At 41.8% G+C, this 23,005-nt stretch overlaps 1 protein-coding gene and 1 long non-coding RNA gene across 7 annotated transcripts in view; one reads left to right on the top strand and one right to left on the bottom strand.

Moving 5' to 3' along the window:
* Positions 1 to 478: 478 nt before the first annotated feature.
* The window catches only part of LOC127358496 (AT-rich interactive domain-containing protein 1B), a 174,110-nt gene continuing 151,583 nt past the window's right edge, over positions 479 to 23,005 (bottom strand). For 3 of the 6 annotated variants that reach the window (XM_051391639.1, XM_051391652.1, XM_051391655.1), the window contains 13 exons: positions 22,782 to 22,918; positions 21,026 to 21,129; positions 18,552 to 18,746; positions 17,522 to 17,737; positions 16,233 to 16,458; positions 10,203 to 10,344; positions 8,759 to 8,928; positions 7,666 to 7,798; positions 7,345 to 7,464; positions 7,125 to 7,200; positions 4,435 to 5,173; positions 3,960 to 4,090; positions 479 to 3,662 (listed from right to left, as the gene is read on the bottom strand). In XM_051391639.1, coding sequence (XP_051247599.1) covers positions 1,839 to 3,662; positions 3,960 to 4,090; positions 4,435 to 5,173; positions 7,125 to 7,200; positions 7,345 to 7,464; positions 7,666 to 7,798; positions 8,759 to 8,928; positions 10,203 to 10,344; positions 16,233 to 16,458; positions 17,522 to 17,737; positions 18,552 to 18,746; positions 21,026 to 21,129; positions 22,782 to 22,918 — 4,213 coding nt within the window. In that variant the 3' untranslated portion in view covers positions 479 to 1,838. The remainder of the gene's footprint in view (positions 3,663 to 3,959; positions 4,091 to 4,434; positions 5,174 to 7,124; positions 7,201 to 7,344; positions 7,465 to 7,665; positions 7,799 to 8,758; positions 8,929 to 10,202; positions 10,345 to 16,232; positions 16,459 to 17,521; positions 17,738 to 18,551; positions 18,747 to 21,025; positions 21,130 to 22,781; positions 22,919 to 23,005) is intronic. The other 3 variants (XM_051391649.1, XM_051391660.1, XM_051391654.1) reach the window with 2 other exon arrangements.
* Positions 7,817 to 9,125, top strand: LOC127358689 (uncharacterized). The gene is made up of 2 exons (XR_007882500.1): positions 7,817 to 8,336; positions 8,774 to 9,125. It is a non-coding gene; the product is annotated as an uncharacterized LOC127358689 (long non-coding RNA).

The raw sequence follows: 23,005 nt of genomic DNA, 5'->3' as shown, positions 1-23,005 counted from the left end.
TATGAATTACGAATATACATCAGTGACCAGTGAGTAATATCTGAATAGCCTCCATCTTTACCTAAACCTATTACAAGGAGTTTTTAACTGTGTATGAAACAATCTCAGTTTATACTGATGCTTCAATATGACCTACATAAGCACAGAAGACCAGTGAGAAGTGAAAAGATTGGTTAATTCTAAAGCCTGCCACCGGGGCAGATTCGGGTGGATTTCGCTTGAAATCAATAAAACAAGGCGGGGGAAATACTGCCGGTGTTGTCCACAGGGGCCACCAGAATCAACACAAAATGAAAGTTCCTTGTTGCTGCTTTAAGCTGAAATATTCACCTAAAGCAAACACTGTGACAGAAAACAATCAGGTCCACCATACTCTGGAGCATTTCAGTGATTGTATCATTTCACTGTAAGGCTGGGGGATTCTGTTCTGACTGTGATCACATATTTTTTGAATTAAATCAATAAAAGGCAGTCCATGTAAGCAGTTGATGTTTGTTTTATTGGCCTAAGATTGTCTGGACATAATGCAACGTCTCCGGTGCTTAACGATGTTCATCGTACATTTATTTGTGACATGTGCAGCACAGAGTATAAATGTGTATACTGAATAAAAGAGAGACATAGAGTCATACGAAAAAAAGGCAAATTTTACAATGAGCTTTCAGGACATTTTGAAGGTTCTTTTCACACGTTTCTTTTCGAGCATTATCTAGATTCAAAAATATGCCCATTGACATGAATGGAGGACAGTAACGAACAGAAATGTGTTCAGTTTTCTTGTGTAACCTCGCCTAGATATCCTCTCACCCTGGCACTTCCACATTTGATTACCAAAGCGATTGTTTTCTCAGCTATAATACAATGCATACAGGAATTTTTACATTGAAACATCAGTTACATCTGCCATGTTCAAATATTTGACCCCTTTAACAAAATATGTATAATAACAATAACAAATTTTACCAACAATAAAAGCATTTGTTATAATAGTCAGAAAGTCCCATCTCTTGCTATGCTTGATTGAGACTGAAAGAATCATGTGCGTCCATTGTACAACGGTTTATATACACAGTGATGAAAAAATACAGACATAACACAAGTGCTTAGGAAACACAAAGTTCATCTGTGAAAGTCGTTGAGGCTATGATTGATAAATTAGACACTTCTTTTGACAGACGCTCTTCTCTCGTGTTGATTGGCTGGTGCAATGCTGCCTCCTCGTGGCCTAAAGCACACACTGCAGGTGTCTTTAAAGATTTACATCATGTTCTCAAAAAAGGGACAACTTGCTCTAGTCCTATTGCACAATTTATCTTCCAGCGATGGAGACATATACATTTCAATTTAAAAAGTCAGTGTTTTTTTCCCCCCACAAGTGTTGGCAAAAAAGTTCAAACTGCTGTACAGTGTCACATTTTAAATAAATACTCTCCATTAACAAAATGTTGATGAGTATATTAGCATTTATAAAACTGAAAAACATCTTGACAACTCATCGACTCAAAAGGAACCACGTAATTCAGCACCAAAATCTGGTGGCAGCTTTGGCTGAAAAAGTAAACAAACAAAAAACAAATGCCAAACAAAATATCAAACATTATTAAGCAATCCAACACCAGCAGGTATTAAATATTTGTATTAAAATGAGCTTTCAAATCCCAAACCCCAGTTTTTTAACAGGGCCCAGAAGCTATACATATATAGAGATATTTTGTTTATGTGGATATTTCTTTAAAAAAAACAAACATTTTCTGTCATTTTGATAAATAAAAATAGAAAACCACAGAAATATCTTGTCTGCCTTAGCGTCTGTCGTGCAAGTCCTGCCTCTCCTCTTGTCATGATTTCCCTAAGTGAAAGAGAACTTGGCAAATAATAGCCACCACTCCCGCATTGAGCACCGAGGAAATGGAGATGTCTAATAATCTGCTTTCGTATAGCACAAACTCTCTCTTGTTCTCCTCCACTTTAGCCATAGCCAACAGGCCTTTAGCTGCTCTGCACATCATGTTTATGCTCGGTGGGTCCATAGGGGGGTGCCCCATGTGCAGCAAGCTGTGTGGGTTCTGCTGGTACTGCGCCATGCTAACACCATCCTCCAAGAAGCCAACCAAATTACCCACGCTACCCTTCTGCATGGCTATGGCACGTGCCGCTGTGGGGTCTCCTTGCGCCAGGTGGGAGAGAACAGCCACTGCCATCTCCCTGTACACCTGGGCCTTCCTCTGACCCACGTAGCGGACCAAGACAGTGAAGAGTTTCTCCTGTCGGCTGAAAGGCGGCGTAGCTAGCAGGAGGTCCACGTTGCCTCCCAGTATGCTCAGCTTGCAGAGGCACTCCAGCACCAGTCTCTGAGGAGTGAGCTGGGAGTGGGGTGCTGCTGAAGGGAAGGGGTCCTGGGCTTCAGCTGAAGGGCACACCATCCAGTGGAGAATGCCATCCAAGATGGGGAGGCAGATAGTGTCCGGATAGGTGGAGAGATCCAGCTGACCCGAGATGTTGGCAAGAGTGACCATGGCATTCTCCCTGAGCAGACACAGACACTCCCACCACCACTCCTCTTTGCTACTCGACAGCCCCCGCTCCTGCTGCTCGTCCCTCTGGTAGCTAGGGGGCGACCTGTTCCTCTCCGGGTGCTGGTGGTGCAGCAGGAGCAGCCTGCCCAGAAGAAGAACCAGAGAAGGGTGGCGTGACATATCCAAGTCGTTCCCCGGGATAAAGGACAGACTCCGGACGATGTTGGAGACGCAGAGGCACCGCTTGGCCAGCGAGTCCTGCCAGGCAGAGGCTGTGGAGAATGGGGCCTCGTCCAGGCAGCGAGGCTCATCCTCCAGCAAGGTTATGTGGTCCTGCTCGCCATCCGAATGCACCCTGAAGGGGTAGGATGGCAAGGAGCGTGCAGGGTGGGCATAAGAAAGGGCGTCAACCCGAGCACACAGAACATCATCGATAGTAGCAGTGATATGTTTCAGTGGTTGTTTCTTCCCATCGTCCACCTGGTTTTCCTCTTTGTTTTCTTTTCTCGTCTTTTCATCAGCCCTGGCAGGTGGCTCACTCCGAGGTTCAAATTGTGTTTGAATGTGTGCTGTGGAATCTCCGCCACCAGCCTGCCAGTGGAGCAACCCGCTGGTGAACTCAGTGACGTATCCTAAGTGCTCTGTCATGTCTTCAATCAGGTCCTCTTTGTGGACAATCTTGATGGGGAGCTTATCATATTTACTGGCTTGTTTAGGTTTAGGTTCTAGGTCAGCGACAGGCTGTTCGACACACTCCTTTTTACTCTCTGCTCCTGTTTCACTCTCTTCTTCTTGTTCATCGCTCTCTCTGTCCTCTTCTTTTTCCTCCTTCTTTACGCTCACCTTTGAGTCCTCCTTCTCACTGTTAACCTCCACTGACTCTGGCTCTGCAGTGGCTGGTACAGATTCCTCCATGATGTCTCCCACTTGCTCCACCTGCGTCTCTGCTGCCAGAGTGGACTCAGGTTCAGGTTGGACAGTTGAGTCTGTCTCCTGGTCAGGGATGGCTTCTTCCTTCTGGCTAGAAGCAGGGTCCAAAAGGCTTTTCTGAGCCACGGTCCCTACCTCAAGCTCTTCTAGGATGCCAAAGATCTCGATGAGGAAACGGCGGAAGTACTCCACAATCAGCTCGAGGAATCCAGGCAACTGGTCGGACAAAGAGAAAATAAATCTCAACAATTTAAGCAGAAGGAAATCAGACGTGTTGCCAAAGTAGTCTCAGATGGTGAATGCTAGCCAACATTTACTATCTAGGGAGAGCATTTTTCTTTCAATATCTTGAATCCTTTGGATTACATTAGCAAGTTATTTCCCCCTCCTAACTACAATAAAAAAAAGGTTAATCTAGAAGATCAGGTTTAAAGACACACACTGTTATGTCATACTGACACAGCATGCTCTAGCGGGCTAAATTAATCTGTCAGTCAGCAGTCAATAAATTACCTGGGAGAGGTTAAAGGAGGCCACAGTGCTGTCATCGTACAGTAGGATGTTGATGGTGTCTAAAGCCCATGTGCTCTCTGCCAAGAGCCCAGACTTCAGAGACATCATCACGCGCCAGGCCTCGGGCGTTCCTGGGATTAAAACAGGGGGATTTTGGGGGAAAAAAGGGTGATCAGACATTATCCAAATGATAAAAGGGACGTTGAACTGAGTATATCAGTGTAATTCCTTTCATAAAATTTCCCTCAGGTCCTGCCAGTTCTACCTGAAAATTAGATTTAGCTGTACATTTAAGGCAGAGATAAAATGATGTTTCACAGAGCATGAAAATATTGTAAATCCACAACTTCTCAAGCTAAATGCACAGCTAGATTTAAATAATCAGCAGTGCATCGTTCAAAGAGCCTCACCAACCCATCCACCTTACAGCCCTATTCAAAACTGTAATCACTGAAATAATGGAGCTGCATCTCACCAGTGTCCTTGGAGTTGAGCTTTCGTCTGGGCTTAAGAATCGGCATGGTGGCCTCCACTGATCCTGGTGGGTAGTTGAGGTCCCTCCTCAGGTTTGGAGGAAATTGACCAAGGGGTCCACTGCCCTGTGAGCCCATCATCACCATCCCAGGCTTGGGCATCTTCATGGGGGACATGAATGGTGCTTTGCTGGGTGACATCCTAGAGTCCATGGAGCGCTGGAAGGCCCCTGGGCTTGGTGCTCTGGGCAGGTGGTTGGCCATGGATGGCGAGTTGGAATAAGAAGATGGCTGGCGTGAAGACAGGGTCTGCATGCCCCCCGATGATGACATGTAGGGAGACTGGCGGTGCCACTGCTCCTGTCCGGGCCGCCCGTCCATGTCATCTCTACCGATGGAGCCATAAGGGGGCATTTGCGATGGCGGCCCCTGTCTGTTGGGGTAGGGATAGCCAAGTTCTGTCCTCGATGGCCACATGTTGGGGCCATCATTAGCATGGTTAGGAGTGGGCCCCCCACCCATCATAGTGTGCTGGCTCTGACCTGAGGGGGCCATGCGGTCTCGGGGGTAGGGGAAGGGGAACTGTCCCTGGATGGGTCTGTGTTCAGGGCCCGAGTACCCACCACCGTAGTGGTTGTACATGTCCGGCTGCTGGTTGGCGTACTGCATCGCGTACATGTCGCTCTCGTGTCTCTTGGGTGGGGGGCCATACATGCCGTCCATGGGCCGTTTGTAGCCCTGCTGAAGCAAGGGTGTGGATAGTTAGTGATTTGTTTTTTATTAGTAAAACACACAGACATGGCAGATTCATTCTGATCATTCCACTGCTTCTGTAATGTTATGAATAATAATATTAATAACAATAGTCATGACCTTATTTGTGTAGCACCTTTTATTCAAAGGTGCAGCACAAAAAGAGTAGTTGGAATAAAAACCAAGAAACAACATTAAAGTGAATATTACAACAAAAATAAATAACTGAATTACATTTTCACTAATGACAAAACATTTCGAAAAAAATGTATTTATATTTATATTTATATTTATTGTAAAATATGGCTTATAGTAGAGGCTTGGTAGGAGTCAGAGTCAGCCAGGGTGCATCAAGTGTAAGAATAGCAAATACAAGGCTGACTGTGCCCTTCCATATCTACATGACTCAAAATGAATGAGCTTGGTGAATACGTTTTCAGTCCTTAGAGCAAATACATGTTTGTTTTTTTAAATATCTGTATATACTGTACCTGAAATGTCTATGTACGTTTTTTATGTATGGAGAGAGGGGGGTATGTGACTTTCATGAGTTTTCAACCCAAGGTATTATTTAAATTATTTATGGTTATGATTATGGTATGGGTTTAACTCAGTTCAGAATGTTTCTAAAATGGTAAGATCAATTTAAGAAGTACTCTTTCTCTCTGTAACTGGAAAAGCCAAGTTAGACCTGAGTGTGGGTTAAGCTAATGACAAAGTGCATCTTTTGAATTAATGATAGCCAATCAGCCGAAGCATGAACAATCCCATTTGCTTGTCTGGAATCACTTTTTGTCTTTTATAAAAGGAGAAAACAAGACATAAGTATACTTATATGGGAATTTATTTGCTTTTTGGAAGCATGTCTCATGTTTAATTCATATTATGAAGTTCTTCAATGTATTAACATACAGGTGGAATGAGTGGGCTCTAGTTTTTGCCACAGGGACTTAACTTTTGTATCCAGGTTTGATCACAAGAACTGGTGCTTTGCTGATGGACTTTTGAATCTTTCATGTTGCGAACACTGTGGAGAGGATGCTCTGCTTTTGTTTCATCTGTGGTATTTTGGTTCTTTGGTTATTTTGTTGTTTATTTTTTGTCTTTTGTCTTGTGTAGTTTGTGCTCTAACTAACTGTGGTGTAGGTTAGTGTCTCGGTTAAAAAGACAGTTTTGTTACTTATTTAACTGATGGTGCACACGGTCCATGGACTACTGATTAAGCCTATCCTTGAACATGCTGACTGCTTAAGCAAAGTCAAGCTTATTTTACTTTATGGAGAGAATCTGAAAATCGCTGCCCCCTTTCTATCATAGGAAAATGGAACATAAGAAGTAAGGAGGTGATAAAACAAAAACTAGTAATTTTACTAAATTAGGTTGAAATGCCTTATTAGAAGATATATATTACTCAGTGTTTTACTCATACAGTACATTATCTGTTGGTCAAACTGTGACAATCTTTGGACATTTGCTTCTCAAAATTGGTCAAACCCCGGGGTCAGTAATCTTTACTATCAAAAGAGCAGTTTTTGGCCCAAAAAAGAATGAAAAATCTGTCTGAGCCATGATGCTAATTTCTCATACAGTTAAACCACAGCAAACAATTCTGCGCATGCATTATTTAATTCTCTATTTTCCCTTTTTATTTGTAAAGGCTGCACATTTTTACAATTGGAGAATCTAAGAATTACTTTAGGGCTGCAAATATGATGAATGAAAATGTTAAAAAATAACCAGTACGTAACAGTTATTTATTTCAATCTAATATTTTGTCAAAGCCACAGGGAGCCACTGGTGCTGCATGTGGCTCTGGAGCTGTAGGCTGTCTTATACCTTCAATACATGAAGTCTCAGTGAACACAGTAAAACTACTGTATTTGCATCTTACAGTTAGAGATAAACAGTACTGACTACATACAAAGGAGCTCTCTCTCACCTGTTGCTGTGGGTACATCCCAGATGGATGCATCCCATATGGCATGCCGGGATACTGCTGGCCGTAGCCATCATGTCTGAAACGCAACAGACGGGAAAAGAGGATGAATATATCACTCACTGAAGACATATCATCTTGCTATTGTTTTGTCTATACAAGTGTAATCCACTACACACACACACACACACACACACACACACACACACACACTGGTGCTGACCTCTGCTGTGAAGGATATCTACTGGGAGAGTACATGCTGCCCTCACTGTTAGAAGGTCCCATGTTGTTCTGACTCCCAGGGGGACCCATGCTCCCCTCCATCCCCATGACATGGTCCGGTCTGCGGATCAAACAACAGAAGAGTCTTTATGATTCTGACACATACACCACATATGCTCCATGTTGCCCATAATAGGAAGGTTCATACAATAAATAAAAATACCACAGTAGGACTTATGTGCCATGTTAGGGAAATGTCCAAGAAATAAATATAAGAAATATAAGAAGTAACAGGTCCTCTTCTGGTAATTGGAGAGCCTACCTCCTGTCATAGCCTGGCCCGTATGGATACTGCGGCCGTTGGCTCATGCTCAAGGCCGATGGGGGTCGACCGTACATTTCCTGCATACCACCACCGGGCATCTGGCCTGGCATGTAGGGATCAGCTCCTGCCACTGCAAATGAGTCAAATGCATCTTAGATTATCTTATATGACAGTGAGTGAATTTAGATAACGTGAACAAAATGGAATAGAGATTTTAACAGGGATTAACTAACTAAAAAAATCATACATAATACAACATACATACATACATACATACAACAGAGGCTTAAACTTGCTTTACTTCTAAATGCATGAACCATATTTTCTGCTGACCACCAGGTGGCAGCCTTCCTCTATGAATATTCAGCACATTTCCATGATTAAACCTATTGTTCTGAGGCTGCAACTGTTGTTATGCAGCTAACATCCACCATATTATTCATTCAGACTCCATTCTCTTCAGCCTTCAGAGGAGCCGCTATCCTTTCTAAAACTACTGTTTGTTCTGAAAACTAAACCACATGAGATGGTCAAAACAGGTGCTTCTCAGCAGGATGGAAAGGATGAAAGGTTGAAAACGAGGAGGATGAAAAGGATGAACAAAGTTAGGATGAGAAGAAGGCTAAGCTACAAGAACATCAGACGAGCTGGTGTGTTTTTCGATAAAGGTATGTGTGGCGTAACAAACAGTTCTCATCTCCTTTCATAGTTCTAGTAGTAAAACACACACACACACACACAGACACATCTGTCCTGATCTAAGACGACATGGTGACTAGACAATGAATTAGACCAACGAGATAGACGAAAGAACAATGGCTTTGGGATACATGAGTCATTTTGACAAACAGCCAAGTAAGTTAATATAAAGTTTTAAATTTAAATATCTTCATTTACAGACTAATGTAAGTGTATGTAAGTAAGTTCATATGACAAAATAGTTGATAGTTTGAACGATTTTCTCTGTTAGTTGCAATACAGCAAAAAACAGTCTATTCACATAAGTCTGAGAATATTCTGTGAAATTGGGGAAACGGGTCTAGGTCTCTGTGTTTAGGTGAAAGGGTGTCACAGCATGTGCCTGACTCACTCTTCCTCATCCCAGCAAAGGGGTCCTTGGTGTCGTACTGCATCCTCATCATCATGTCAGGCATGCTGAGGCCCTGCTGGTAAGGAGCTGAGGGGGGCAGGGATGTAGCACGCTTCTGGAAGGCCGGATCGCTCACCTCCGAGAAGGGGTCTTGTACGCTCACACTGCTCCTGGACAAGGCGAGGAGGGAGGGAGGGACATGGAGGAGAGAGAAGGGAGAGGAGGGAGAGCGATGGAGGGAAGGAATTTTATGTAAACGCAATGCTTTTATTTTTGAAAAATATTTCTTACTTGTAAAAGTGGAGAAATATTAGCAGCAAAATGCACTTAACATATTAAAAGTAGAAGTACTACTTATGCAAAATGACCCCTGTCAGTGTGTTATTATATTATTGGATTAGTTTTACAGATGGGTTTCTGTAGACCTGTATCCAGCACTTTATGTTGTAGCTTGTTAAAGCTAATTTTAATGCCTTTATATACTGTCAAGCATAATCCATCATAATGTATCCTATTTTCTAACACATAATATAGTTTGTTTACAAAACCTTAATCTTAATAGTAGCTATAATAAATAAAAAATACATGTAATGGAGGGGAAAGTATAAAAAAAACAAGTATAGTACTTAAGTTCATGTATTTAGTTACTTTCTATCCCTGTTGTCATTTTCTACATTTATTTGTGTCTTGCACATACAAGGGCCCTGCCAACATGGGCTTCAAAGGCACTAAATAAACCACTGCAGTGGTAGAACAACACTTGTTAGACAAGAATACAACTCACACATAATATCACACACAAAGCAAACAAAGAACTCTGTCGGCTCTCCCAGGCTGCAAATAAAATCTGCCACAAAAAAAAGGCTCCCATCCTTTTCATACAACAAAAAATCAGCAGAGATGAGGAACACTTTACAAAAAAGTAAAAGCCTGTAAAGAGCTAGAAAACATTATATGGATTTTTTCTTCAATCTCACCTAAAAACTTAAACATCTGCTTCTATGGACAATGGGAATGCATCTGATCATAACTGTACACATGTACCTTTAGTTAAATCCTGCTTCACTACACTGTAGTTGTTTTTTATAAAACAAATTCCCCCCGGGGATCAACTAAGTATTTCTGATCCTGATTTTGATCTAATTATGAAACAATATTCACAGTTTAGGTTTATACCATCACCAACAGCCTCCTTGTTGTCACATAAGGTACAATATGTGCTGACTGACATGAATATCACACTGTTACTTGTTTTTAAAAAGTCCATTAATCGTAGAAAATAAGGAACTACTGCTACAACTCTAGTAGTAGTAGAGTAGTCTAGGCAGTAATCAATGTAAGAAGTAACAGTAGTGGTTGCAGTAGTAATAAAAGAAGCATTATCACTGTGAGCAGTAGCACCACTGTAGTAGTAGTGTTATGGTGCAGTATGCCTGTGTGGTACCTGTTGGGGGGTAGCGGTGTGACCTGTCCCAGTGGGGTGGTGGCAGGTGTCGGGGGTTTCAGATCCCCTGCTGCCTCCGCCGTAGAGCTGCTGCCAGAGGACTGTGGTGTCTGTGGGCCTTGGAGGGAGCCGCCGGAATTAGCTGGAAGACACAAGTATCCTTATTATCATTATTATTATAGCAAGGTGATTCAAGAAATTCACAGTAAAAAACTTAACACATTCCGACCGCAGGGCTTGTCCTCAGATAGGATCTTGAAGCTGGTCTGAGTTAGAACGGCCATAGTGGGCTATCACTGAAGCAAGGTGCTGTATTAGAGAGATAACTTTGGACTTAGGGCACTAACAGTGACACCCTACATGAGAAGTGAGCTTGAGCAAACAGCCTACATCAGGGCAGAGGAGATGAGTAAGGAGGAGACTGCTTACCAGGAGAGGAAGAGGAGGGAAAGGAGGCAGGAGGAGAGGACGCAGCAGAGAGAAGAGAAGGATTTCTCAGAGGGAATTGCCCACTTAGGGGGTCACAGCATAGCTCTTTATTTGGAAGCTGTTTGAAGATGGTTTAGCTTTTTTTATTTTAGGTGTGCCATGAACTTGATGAGGGGTTCATGTGGAGGGCTTAGCTGCAGGGCACATATGTATTCGAAGAAAATATAGGGTACACATTTACCATTAGTGTTCTGGGAAATGCAAGCTAATACGCAAGGAGGTTTGCGAAAGCTTGTGACCTCCTCCAAGAAAAAATACATCCCATCACACAGAGACTCAAACTGGGGTTAAAATTGGGTGAGTGCGCTCTCTTGTTATGACACCACACTTCTGTGAATTTCTCGGTTCAGATGACTAGAAAATCATACGAGTGCCGAGCTACAAGAGCCCACCACACAAAGAACCCCCAACCAGATAAAACCAAGGGATACAAATTCTCAGTAGCAGGTTTAATGGAAAATGTGGGCTGTTCCGGCTAAAAGATGACAAAGACAGAGAAAGAGAGAATATGAAAGTATCCTAATGAGCATTTAGCGTAAGAAGACTTTCTCTGGAGCAGCCTCAGTGGCCTTTCCCTGCACTGCACGTTTCCACAGGAAAAAAAAAAGAAAGGCTTAAGCTTTAAAAATTCATGCTAATTCTGAATTATTCAAAGATACCCCCTGCCTCTACATCACAGGAGACGGAGAGGAAAGAGAGAGAGACAGGGAGAGATGGTTATCCCATGACGATCAGCAGAGGTAAGAGACGGGGCAAAGGAAGGGGCAGTGAGCATTAAGGATTCTTCACTTATTGGGATATCCCCACTTCAGATACACATGAACGCGCGCACACACACACACACACACACACACACACACACACACACGTGGACAAGTGCAAACAATGGTGGGGTTAGCCGAGGTTAAGAGGTTCACCATTCCTAAAGAGTAGGCGGGCAGACGGATACATAACACGGAGCAGTGGGGGTATGAAGATGGAGGAGAGCGTGAACTCAAGTGCCCTCTGCTCCACATTTAGAGGGAGAAAAGAATGACAGAGGAGGCAGTGAGGGAAAAAAAAGTGTGTGTGTGTGTGTGTGTGTGTGTGTGTGTGTGTGTGTGTGTGCAAGAGGCATGTGGCTGACATTTGATGTGTGTGCGCACCAGAGCCTGTGTGTGTGTGTGTCAGCGGGTGACATAATCCAGAGGGGTGGTAGTGGTTGAGGGGGGGGGGGGGAGAAAAAAAAAAGTCAGTCAGCCGAGCCAGTTTTGTGAATGAAAGGTGACGGCGAGGTCGACTTTGTTTACGTTCTACATTCCAGTCCTCATTAATCACTCCCCACACCCCACTACCACCACCACCACCACCACTACTACTACTACTACTACACACACACAAACACACACACACACACACACACACACACACATACATACACCCTCTCCACCCCCACCCCCACCAGCCCGCTGGACAAACTCCCTCAGTGACATCATTGGGCTGTCAGTCTATATATAGGCTGGCAGGGTGTCAGTAGGGCAGCTTGCACTTTGGAGCAGGATAGCACAGACAGCCGATCAAGACAAAGGCAGGAAATGGAAGGGACTTTTTCTAGCTTGTGAACCTGCAGCACTTATTACAGAATTTACCCTGAGCAGCCAAAGTTTTAGAATCTGGGCGTCTACATAATGAAAATGTGTTCAAGACAAATGTATCCATACCTAAACTACAATAGGTGTCCATCTTTCAAATAATTTTGTATACCTATGTAGTCTTAAAATCCTATTTGTTTAAAATATTACTGACATTTGTATTAATTTCACTTAAATGTAATGCAAACACAATCATCAAGAAGCACCTTTAAATGTAGTCTTAAAGGGAATTTCTGGTTTATTACTACTCAGGTGTTATGTTTGTAGCTTTGGCCATCATTTCCGTCAGTGATGATAATATTGCACTGATCAAAGTAATTGCTAATATGTGGGAACTAGGCGAAATTGCTTCACAGAGGTCAGATGAAGCAAGAAACGAGTATTCAGACAATCATACAGGTTGTAAACAAGTTGCATCTTTACCACTTTATTGGGAGGTAAAACTGAGAGTGAGCGCACCCGAAATGTCAGTAATAATTAGGGTTGAATGATTTCCTCTGATTTAAAGGTTATTACCTCACAGGAATATATCCCTCTTTCCCCTGGATTCCTGGGATATCTCGATAAATGAGGTTTGATTTTAAAAACAGCACAGCAGGCAATTTATAAATTTTTTTGATGTTATTCATTCACATTCACTAAATTAAGTCATACTTTTAGTAGAGCAACAATTCTGTGGTATTGGAAAAAATCATGTTAACAATACAAACTAATTTGATTGATTCAACCATAGTTATAATGCCTCATTGCACAGATCATGGCTGATTCTTTTGCAGCATACATACATCAAAGCTGAACCAGGAAGTCAATCTGGTAACTGTGATGGAGGTTTACAACAGACAGTTAATAATTAAAAATGAATAATTTTACAGTTTGCCTTTGTTTTGTCTTTCAAAGAAGTCTGTTGGATCGTAGGACTGCTTGTTTTTCTTTTTCTTTTAAGCGATGTCGCTGTGTTCTCCGATCTCAGCGGTTAACTTGGTGAGAACAATGTTAGGAATGAAAGCAAACCCAGGATATAACAAACCTGTATTGCACTTCAAAATAGCACTTGTAGCACAGTATACTTTGTAGAGAAAAGCTTTTTATGGTCCTGTCTAACGTGGCAACAGTATTACAGTACTAGCTGTAGGGGTTCAGCTCTTGTGAGGACCACCCATTCTCACATACGCAGGTGATATAAAAAGTGTGCAGGAGATATTGCTTCAGTCAAGTGTTGCAGCTTAAGCACTTTTCAGTTTAATGCTGCATATCTAAAAGGAGGTCCAAACATCACAAGTACTGACCTTTTCGTATTTCACAATAGAAGCTACGTCTGATTATGTGTACCACGGTCCCATCAGCTGATGTGGACAAAATGAGATTCTGTCAAATTGACGTTAGATCCCCTTGAATAGATGAGAGGGGGCGGAATTATTAAGTGTCATGAGCAAGAAGGAACATGAATTCATTCATATGTGTTTATATATGTGTGTATGTGGCTCATGTGTGCTGTATATAATGTATGTTTGTGTGTGTGTGTGTGTGTGTGTGTGTGTGTGTGTGTGTGTGCGTGTGTGTGTGTGTGTGTGTGTGCCTGTGTATGTGCATGCAAATGAAGGCAGGTGCTCTTTTCCACCCACCAGGAAAAGCAATCTGCAGTGTCTGAGGCAGGTGAAGTGCTCTGATGTTCTATTTAAAAGCCAGGGTCACTTTTCTCATCTCCGCTGCAAATTAGAGACGTGACCTTACCGCTCTATATCGCTCCAACTCTTTCTCTCTCCTCTTCTGATCCTCACGTCATAATTGTGCACAGAGATACACGGTGAGAACAGGTAATATCCACAAACAAAAAACACCCTTTGTGTTATGGTGCTGCACCAAAACAATGTTACTTAACCTCTAAAGCACTGTAATCAAATAAAGGTGAGTCGCGGGTTTGAGGTATGACCGGCGATCTAGCTCACCTTCATTAAACTGAGAATCACCTCATCAAAACAGTGTTAATGTTCAATCATCTCTCTTGGGTTTTAAGGTGCGTTCAGGTATTCATGTTGCGTTCTTTCATGCTATTTTAATAATAGTGTTGCATTTACTGGCTGGCCACGGTGCAGTAAGTTGATGGGTCAGTTCAGCCAAATTAAAAAGAAACACGTTCTCTGTTACCACTAGTGGTATTTGCCATGTGGGTTTTGTTGAGGTTTGTCAAAATAAATGTGCAATCCCATTCGCCTCAGTTGTATTTGGGTGAAACTCTCACATCAGGTACAACTATAAAAAAAATCTATCTACATGTGTACACACTATGGCTCTTGCTTGCAATTGTTTTTATGTTTTTTTTTCTCGAGATAACAACATAATCAACCCATTATCAGAAGAAAACAAAAGGTTGTTTCCTATTATTATCAGAGATCAGGAGTGCCATGGCGTATTATAGCTGCAGCACTGGTTCAACATAATGGACAATGCATGGAGGAGTGCCATGCAACAGGCCAGTTAATATTCATTTCATCATACTGACCCAAATGAGCCAGCGGCCAGGAAAAAGTGTATGAAAAGAATCTGGACACTGCAGGGATCTTTGAGCTCGTATAATAAATCTCAATCTTCTGATATATTTTGTCAGCATTGCATCACATTGCCAGGAAATGAATAGCTTATAATAATTTTCACATGTACATTCTGGTAACAATTCTTTTCAGTTCAGCTGTAAATCCTTCCTGACAGTCATCAGGTGTGATCAAATGAACCAGAAGAGTTCTCTATAATTATGTGCTCTCAAGAAAACATAAATATGACTGAAATGACGAGATTATAGATGATCTTGTTATCTTGAAAAATGCGCCTTTTGTTTTCTCGGGATAACAAATTAATTTGTGATCTTGAGATGACGGTATTAAAACAAAGAATTGCAAGCATGGTCGCTCTCTACATTAAAAAAATATGGTGTAATTTGGGTAAACTGACCCCGTCTGATTTGTACTTCTACAATGTCTAATCTTAATATAATTGCAATGTTTTAATTATTGGTGAAATAACGAAACAAATATATATGACATCAGGTAATTTCACTGCCATGGAAAATTCATCTGAAAGTCTGTTGTTGGTGTTTTAGTGTGCTCTCTGGCAGTCGTATTGGAGGTGCACAGCTCTGTCTTTTAAGTGTTAAATAAGTGAGCTTGCTTTTAGCTCGTTGTGAATCATGTCACTATTGGTAATCTTACAGATTTTGTGTTTAGAAACTGTTGATGTTTGCCAAATTCATCTAATGTGCGCAGCAGCTAACATAACACAGCGCAGACTAATAACGTTACTTTTTATTTCTTTGCTAAATTAACCTCCTAGCTAATTAGCTGCAAAATCAAATGCAGTTGTTTGTTTAGGCCAAATGAGTTGACTCTTTTAAAACTACAACTTCGTCTGTCACCAAAACCTACACTGGGGGGCGCCCGGATAGCTCGGTGGGTGGAGCTGGCGACCCATGTACCGAGGCTGAGTCCTTGCTGCAGCGGCCCAGGGTTCGGGTCCGACCTGCGGCCCTTTGCTGCCTGTCATCCCCTCTCTCTGCCCCCCTTTCCTGTCTATCTTCAGCTGTCACTACAATAAAAGGCAATAAAAAAAAACCCCCAAAAAAAATTAAAAAAAAAACCTACACTGGGGAACAAACTTACACAACCTGCTCCTTAATCTTCCCTATGAATCTGTACATGCTACTAATATTTCAGCTACCATCACTAGGAGGTTTCTGACTTAGCTGCAAAGCCTGGTTGTGATGTTGTATGCTAGATTTCCATGAATACAGATCACTGTTTCTCTGATGATTCCTGACACCTGTAGTTTGATCAGCAGCACCTGTTGTTTGGCTGCCGACAGATGGGAGAGTGGTGTCATGGAGGAAAACCCAGCGAACTGGTCTGTTATCAGGCCTTACCAGGTGAGGGTGGCTGGATCTTGACCTGCTTCCTGCTGTCCCCTCCAGCGATGCTACTGCTGCTGCTGCTGCTGCTGTCTGCTGGCGGCTCTTCTCCCCTCTCCATCTTGCACTCATAGGCGAACAGATACTGGATGTACTGCTTCTTGAGCGAGCTGGCAGAGCTGCTGGATGTACCCACGTTCAGGTTGGTGGATAGCTCGCGCCACTTTTTGTTTTTGTTTACCTGAGTGGTTGGGGAGATGACAAGACATTAATAAGTCAAATGAGGATCATGGATTACAATGACAGTGTAGGAAAAATAATAATCTCTTTGTGCACATGTTCTCTCTCATGTGCTCATGTAATAGTGTATCCCAGTAGCATCAGCCACACACTTGTCATTTTGCCTCGACTATGGGAGACCACAGCCTGCTGAATTTAATCAAAATAATCAATTCCAAGGGTGGCCACTTAATGTTTTTGTGCTTACTATAACCACAACGCTGTACGTCACTTATGAGTATTGCACATAATTTTCACATTGCTGTTTTTAATCTAACAACAAACAGGTACTACTTCGTATGGCCAAAAGTATGTGGACACCCCTGACCACTTAATCTGGGGCTGTTTTCACAGTTTGGGCTACAGTCCTCTTATTACATTATGGAAAATCCTAATACCAAACATTATAATTATGTTTTAGACAAAATGCACTTCCAATTTTGTGGCAACAGTTTTAAGGCTATTTCTTTTTTCAACCACAACCATCCAACGGTACTGGAACACTGACTGTGAATCAGGCCTTATTGTTCAACATCACTTACGCTATTGTGGCTGAATGGGACCAAATCCCCGCAGGTTCCAAAATCTTCGAGGGGAGGTTGTTATAGCAGCATTAAAATGTTCATGGCTTTGGAGTGAGATGTGTAACAGTTTTCTCGTCCATATACTTTTAGTTTCCCATTAATCTTGCTACCATTAGTATGTAAAGCTTTATATTGTTTACATTTTTATCACATGTGGTATAACACACATGGAGTTTTCTCTTAATGTATTGACTTTTTCAGGAGGGGGGCTGTTCAAGATTGATTTCATGTATCTCAATCCCTTGAGTACATCTTTCAACATCTACAAGTACACCATATGCCCTGCTGCTTCAGTGCACATTGCTTGAGAATATTAAATAACCAATGTACATGGACAGAATGATATGAATGGGTATGTTCTGCTCAGAATATTATCTTAAACTGTGTAATCTCTAACATTATCCCAACGTATCAACATCACGAGTGTTCCCTATATGTTACCATGGCGAGGCCTCCGATCTCCCGAACAGCTATGTAAAGCTTCCAGAGGTCCAGCGGCTTCTTGCCCACAGCAGGAAGCTGGGAAACAGGTGTGCCCCTCTCCTCCATGAAGGTCAGGTATCGCTCCACCCAGCCCCGCCTTTCTGGCTCCACACCCAGCTCAAACAGCCGAGTGATTCGCTCCCCACTGAGGGAGGAAACGTTAGGGTTGGGTTTCTGGTGAGTGAAGAAGAGAAAAAAAGAGGAGCAAAGTTATGGTGATAAATGTGCAAGTGAGATTTGATGCACTACATTCATGTTGATTCCCATTTCTGCTATATTAATAAATGGTATACTACTGTATATGTGGCAGACTACATGTATGCACAATAATAAAGCATTATTTCTACACTTTTCATTCATATCCTACATTTTGACATCTGACACGTGCTCAGAAATGCTAATTTGGGGAATTCACGCACAGTATATACTGGATATTTTATAATATAATCTATTCTGCTTTTTATTTTTCTTTGCTGTATCCTATTGCTGTTTTCTGCTACAACAACCCACTCTTCCCATGGGGATCATTAAAGTTTCATCCCATATTTACACATTCTGAAGTAGGTCCTTGGTTGAATGACTAAGCAAAAATAAACACTTCTTTAGAGCATTTTGTTCAGTTCAGTCATGTTTACTTCAAAGTTCATTCACAGCACATTCATATCCCTCAAATTCAAATTTGTGGACAAGGTTTAATCCCACACAACCATGTGACACCATGGTTTCAGTCTAGGTTTAGCAAGGCCTTCTTTTGAAAACTATTTTTGATCAAGCAATTACAGAATAATCCTTCAGTCATACATGAATCAATCAAACAAACAGCATGTACTGACATCATTGACCATAAATGGAAATCCACCTTGTTGCACTGATGGTTTAGTTGCCTGGTTTGGTCTCTGTGTCTATATGTTAAATATGTCTATATGTGACCTATTCAGTCAATGCACACATGTACCCATTGAATAGTGTTTGAGCTTCTGGTTCTTACAGGACTGGAGGGGGTCTTGAGGGGCCAGGGGGGGCTGCTGATGCTGTCGCTGTCATCTCCGTGGTAGGAGGAGAGGCTGGCTGGGCTGGGTGAGAGGGGGGAGGGCACGGGCAGGGCACCTCCTGGCGTGGCTGGCTGGGACACACACTGCTGGGAGCCGCTGCTGCTGTTGTTGTTGCTGTAGCCATCCTGTAGCTGGTGAGGAAAGAGAGGAAGAGGGCACAGGACTTTAATTTTCTTTGGATAAAAGCATACGTCACTGTTGGTTTCTTTCAGCCACCTCCACAGTATCAGTGTAACACAATGGCGTGTTAATACTGTCCACACAACAACAGTGAGGTCATAGCTGAAGTTTGTCACAGCAGAGCCAAAATGAGTCAACATGTTTGTATTGTAATGCATACGTTTGGATCCAGAGGTGGACAGTACATCAAGTACTGTACCCCACTCCACTTGAGTGTTTTCATTTTAAGTTATACTTTTATTACATTTATTACATCCCTATGGTTACTAATTACTTTTTTAGAATAAAATTCATCTGAAATATAAGAGCAGCTTATAAAATGTGATACTTTGTTATAGATTTAGATTTAACTACTCCTATATACCCGAGAGTACATAAAGTAAAATGAGCTCCACCTCAACCGGCTACAATTCTTACATTTTGCTTACATCTAAAAGCATCAGTAATAATATAACATAATAACAATTTATAAGGAGTACATTTTACTGATGATGCCTCTGCAATTTAACTTAAGGTATTGATACTTTCACTTAAGTAAAGTAACTGCATACTACTTCCACTACTGTTTGTGTCTAAGTGGATCTACAATTCATCTGTATAGATCTTATAGCCATCAGTGGTAAGAAACACTCTTTACTTAAGTAAAAGTAGTAATACCACAGTGTAGAAGTACTCTCTTACGAATAAAATAACCTGCATTCAAAATCTGATTGAAGTAAAGGTACAAAAATATAAGCATTTAATATACCAAAAGTTAAAGTGTACTATTCAGAATGTATATTATATTATTGGATTATAATTGTTGATGCATTAACATGGTAGTGTGCATCACTTCTTGTGGCTGGTGAAGGTGGGGTTGAGTACTTTTTATACTGCTGGGTATAAATATGATCACCAAATTATTATTTGATGATCATATTTTGTATTCGTAACCTGATGGTATGTGTGCGTGAAATATTGTGCATACCTTAGTGTGACTGTGTCTACATGCATAAATGCATGTGTTTGCATGCAAGAGATTTAAAATGCATGCAGATCAGTATGTATTAGTCTATTTCTATATATAAGTGTGTGTGTTTGCGTGTGAATCTGGATACAAGCTTCAATTTGTGTAAATCACTCCATGTTAGCTCACATCAGTGTGTGTGTGTGTGTGTGTGTGTGTGTGTGTGTGTGTGTGTGTGTGTGTGTGTGTGTGTGTGTGAAGGAGACTGCGATAGAGGGAACAACAGCTTGACAAGTGCTTCTGGTCTGTGTACAGAATGCTCATGTCAGCAAAACCTTATCTTTCTCCCTCTCTTTTTCTCTCTCTCTTTCTCTCTCTCTCGGCAGACAGATCATCTCTTTTGGGAGCACTGGGGGTCTTTCTGGCTGCTCTGACTGCCTTAAATAATTCAAAAGGCCCTACTACCGTAATCAGCAAAAGAAAAGACAGGGATTTGGAGGGAAAAGACGTGTAGTGGATGTGATGGAGGCGTGTGAGTGTGTTTGTGCACGTTTGTGTGTTCTCTGTGTGTGTGTGTGTGTGTGTGTGTGGGAGAGGGGTTGTTAAGCAAAAACCAGGGGAGGCGGTAGAAAAGAGCAAAGAGCAGAGTTCTGTTGTTGCTGAGCTGAGCTAAGCCGAGCTGCAATTGTAGGGCAAAATGAGAAGTCAGCATTGTGTATTGGGACATGTGGGGGTGTGTGTGTGTGTGTGTGTGTGTGTATGTATTGAGAGGAGGAACTGAGGAAGTAGTGCTTAAGAGAAGGATGGTATATATGTGTGTCTGTATGTGTTACTGACTGTAAAGGCCAGTGTGTGTCTTCTTGTCTTTATGTTAAATCAAATAAATAAATAAATATTCCTTTGTGTGTGCGTACTGTTTTTCTGTGCCGTGTTTGAATGTGTGTAAATGCATGTGTATACTGCAGATGCTGAGCCCTCTCTTTCTCTCTGTGTCTCTCTTTTTTTTGCAGCTCGGGCTGCCAAAACATCAGCAAGAAGAGAGTGCTGGGGGCAAAAACAAAGCGAGGAAAACATTAGGAATGGTAAATGTTAAACAAATCATTAAATATGGCGAGAAAACAACAGAGAAACGGCCCACTGTGCTGAGGCAGCATATGCTGATCAGATCTGGTTTGCTTCATTAGAGGAGCAAGATCAAAAAACAAAACAAAAAAAACAAAAAACGGAGAGGGCAAGAGGGAATCGCAAAGATAGATGGGGAGAGGTAAAAGGTCAAGGAGGTACCTTTGGTTTGTGAGGCTCGTTGGTGGGGCTGCTGTCGTCTTTAACGTCCGTTTTCGGTTTCCCATCTGGGCTCATCATCCCGTCTCCCGACATTCCCATGGCTCCTTCACCAAGAATGAGGAAACATTTACTAAAAAAATATCTGTGTTGAATTTTTAACAAACATAAAATGCTGAGAGTCAGAATAAAAAACATTTAGTGAGAGATATCAGTGGGCAGGTAAGCTTTTTCTTTTGGCCATAAAAACATTACTTTAAATGAACTGATGTTGACCTCTACAGAGGTTTATGATTTTTTTTAAAATAAAAAAAGCTTTTTTCCACCGTAGAATGAACTGGCACACACAGCATCTTTTGCTATTATGGTCAATTCAACATGTTTTAACTCCCTAAAATGAGCGATGGCTTCTTTGTGTGTGTTGAAAGCAGTTGGATAATGGTTTGCAAAATGTCAGAGATAAAGTCAGACAAAATAAAAAATGGTTTAACGTCTTTCCTCAGTTTAAATATAATGTTTTTTTTCTTTCTGTGTTCTCAAGGCCCCTCTAAAGACTGTTCGGCCATTCATCTCAAAGGGAAGATTGTGAAAGAAACGTATAAAAAGACTGCTGCTTAAGGAAGACATAGAAAGAGAATGAGATAAGACTCCACTAAAAGCGAGCCAGTGTGCTCTTTCAACCTTGCCGGCTGCACATCCTTAGTTTGGGAAAAATCATCCATGTTCTCATATATTCAAAGGTTAGCATTCAAGAGATGTTGGCTGACAAGAAGACTTGTTTCTGTTTTCAAAGACGTTTGTGTACCTTCATGAGGTTTCTAATTGAAGAAGAGTTAAGATCCTTTAAGACTACTTTTCATAGTGCCAGCTGCATATTTCTTGTTAATAGAAAGAAGGGGTCCTTGAATACAAGGCTCCCCTCTTTATTTTTCCCTTGTGTGCTGCGGCACGGTGGGAAAACTAATGGCTTTTTACCGTGCCCAGGGGCAAACCAGATGAGTTTTGAGGAACCTTGGCGCTCTAATTCGTTTGAAGTTTTCCAAATGTCACGCATTCTGATATTTGGTTTTGAATAAAAAGGTGCCTTTCATTTTTGGAGCCACAGTGCTCTCCGAGGTGCATTTAGCAACAATGCAGGCAGGGTGAAGGGCTGAAAGGAGAAGGGATGCACCACATTAATCTCTGCTTACTGGAGGGCCAGCTCTACAGGGAAAATAAGAGCTCTGAGAAAGTAACCAGTGTCTCAGAGAACTCACTTGATTTCTTTAGCCTTTTGTCTTCTTTTTCCCCTTCTAGTCCCCTCTCTCTCTCTGCCACTGAATGTGAACCATTCTGAGTTGGTTCTGCTGTACATTCAACATAAACACATAGGTTAATCTTGAGTGGCTCAGTCTAACATTAACCTGAAGGGCTGTGAATTCTTAATCAACAGGTTCTTCATTTTATAGATTGTATTCTGCACATCTCCACAAGGCAGTGGAGATGGGGTCATAACTTCATTTTAAACCTTTGTATCTGTTGATAGAGGGCTGCAGGAGGCTTGTGTGAATGGGACTGGCTGTGAAGGGAAATTGAGATAGTGTACACAACTTATCTCCCTTGTCAGATATGTGTTTTCCAATGTTCTCGGTGGTTTAAATGCTGACATTTATATTGCTAATGTCAGCACTTGTTTTCTCAGTATGCCTTTCCCAAAGTATTCATACACAAAGACAATAAAAAACAATAACTTATTCTAGTCGGCATTTAGCTAGCATACCTGAAGGCGGCATATTGTAGGCTGGACCTTGTGCGTTACCCATGGCCGAACTGTTGTTTCCCGTAGGCTGGCTGTAGGGGACAGTGATAGCCATGGTGCTCGCCTGGTTGATGCCAGGGCCTTGATAGCTCCCCTGCCTACCAGAGAAAGAGGAGAAAGATGTTAATAAAATTCGTAGAGATGAATCCGGTTTAGATTCACGATGTAATTTGACAGGCTGTGGA

Source organism: Dicentrarchus labrax, unplaced genomic scaffold (assembly GCF_905237075.1).
Source record: "Dicentrarchus labrax unplaced genomic scaffold, dlabrax2021, whole genome shotgun sequence".
NCBI classification, from domain to species: domain Eukaryota; kingdom Metazoa; phylum Chordata; class Actinopteri; family Moronidae; genus Dicentrarchus; species Dicentrarchus labrax.
This window is presented reverse-complemented; position numbering and strand designations above follow the sequence as displayed.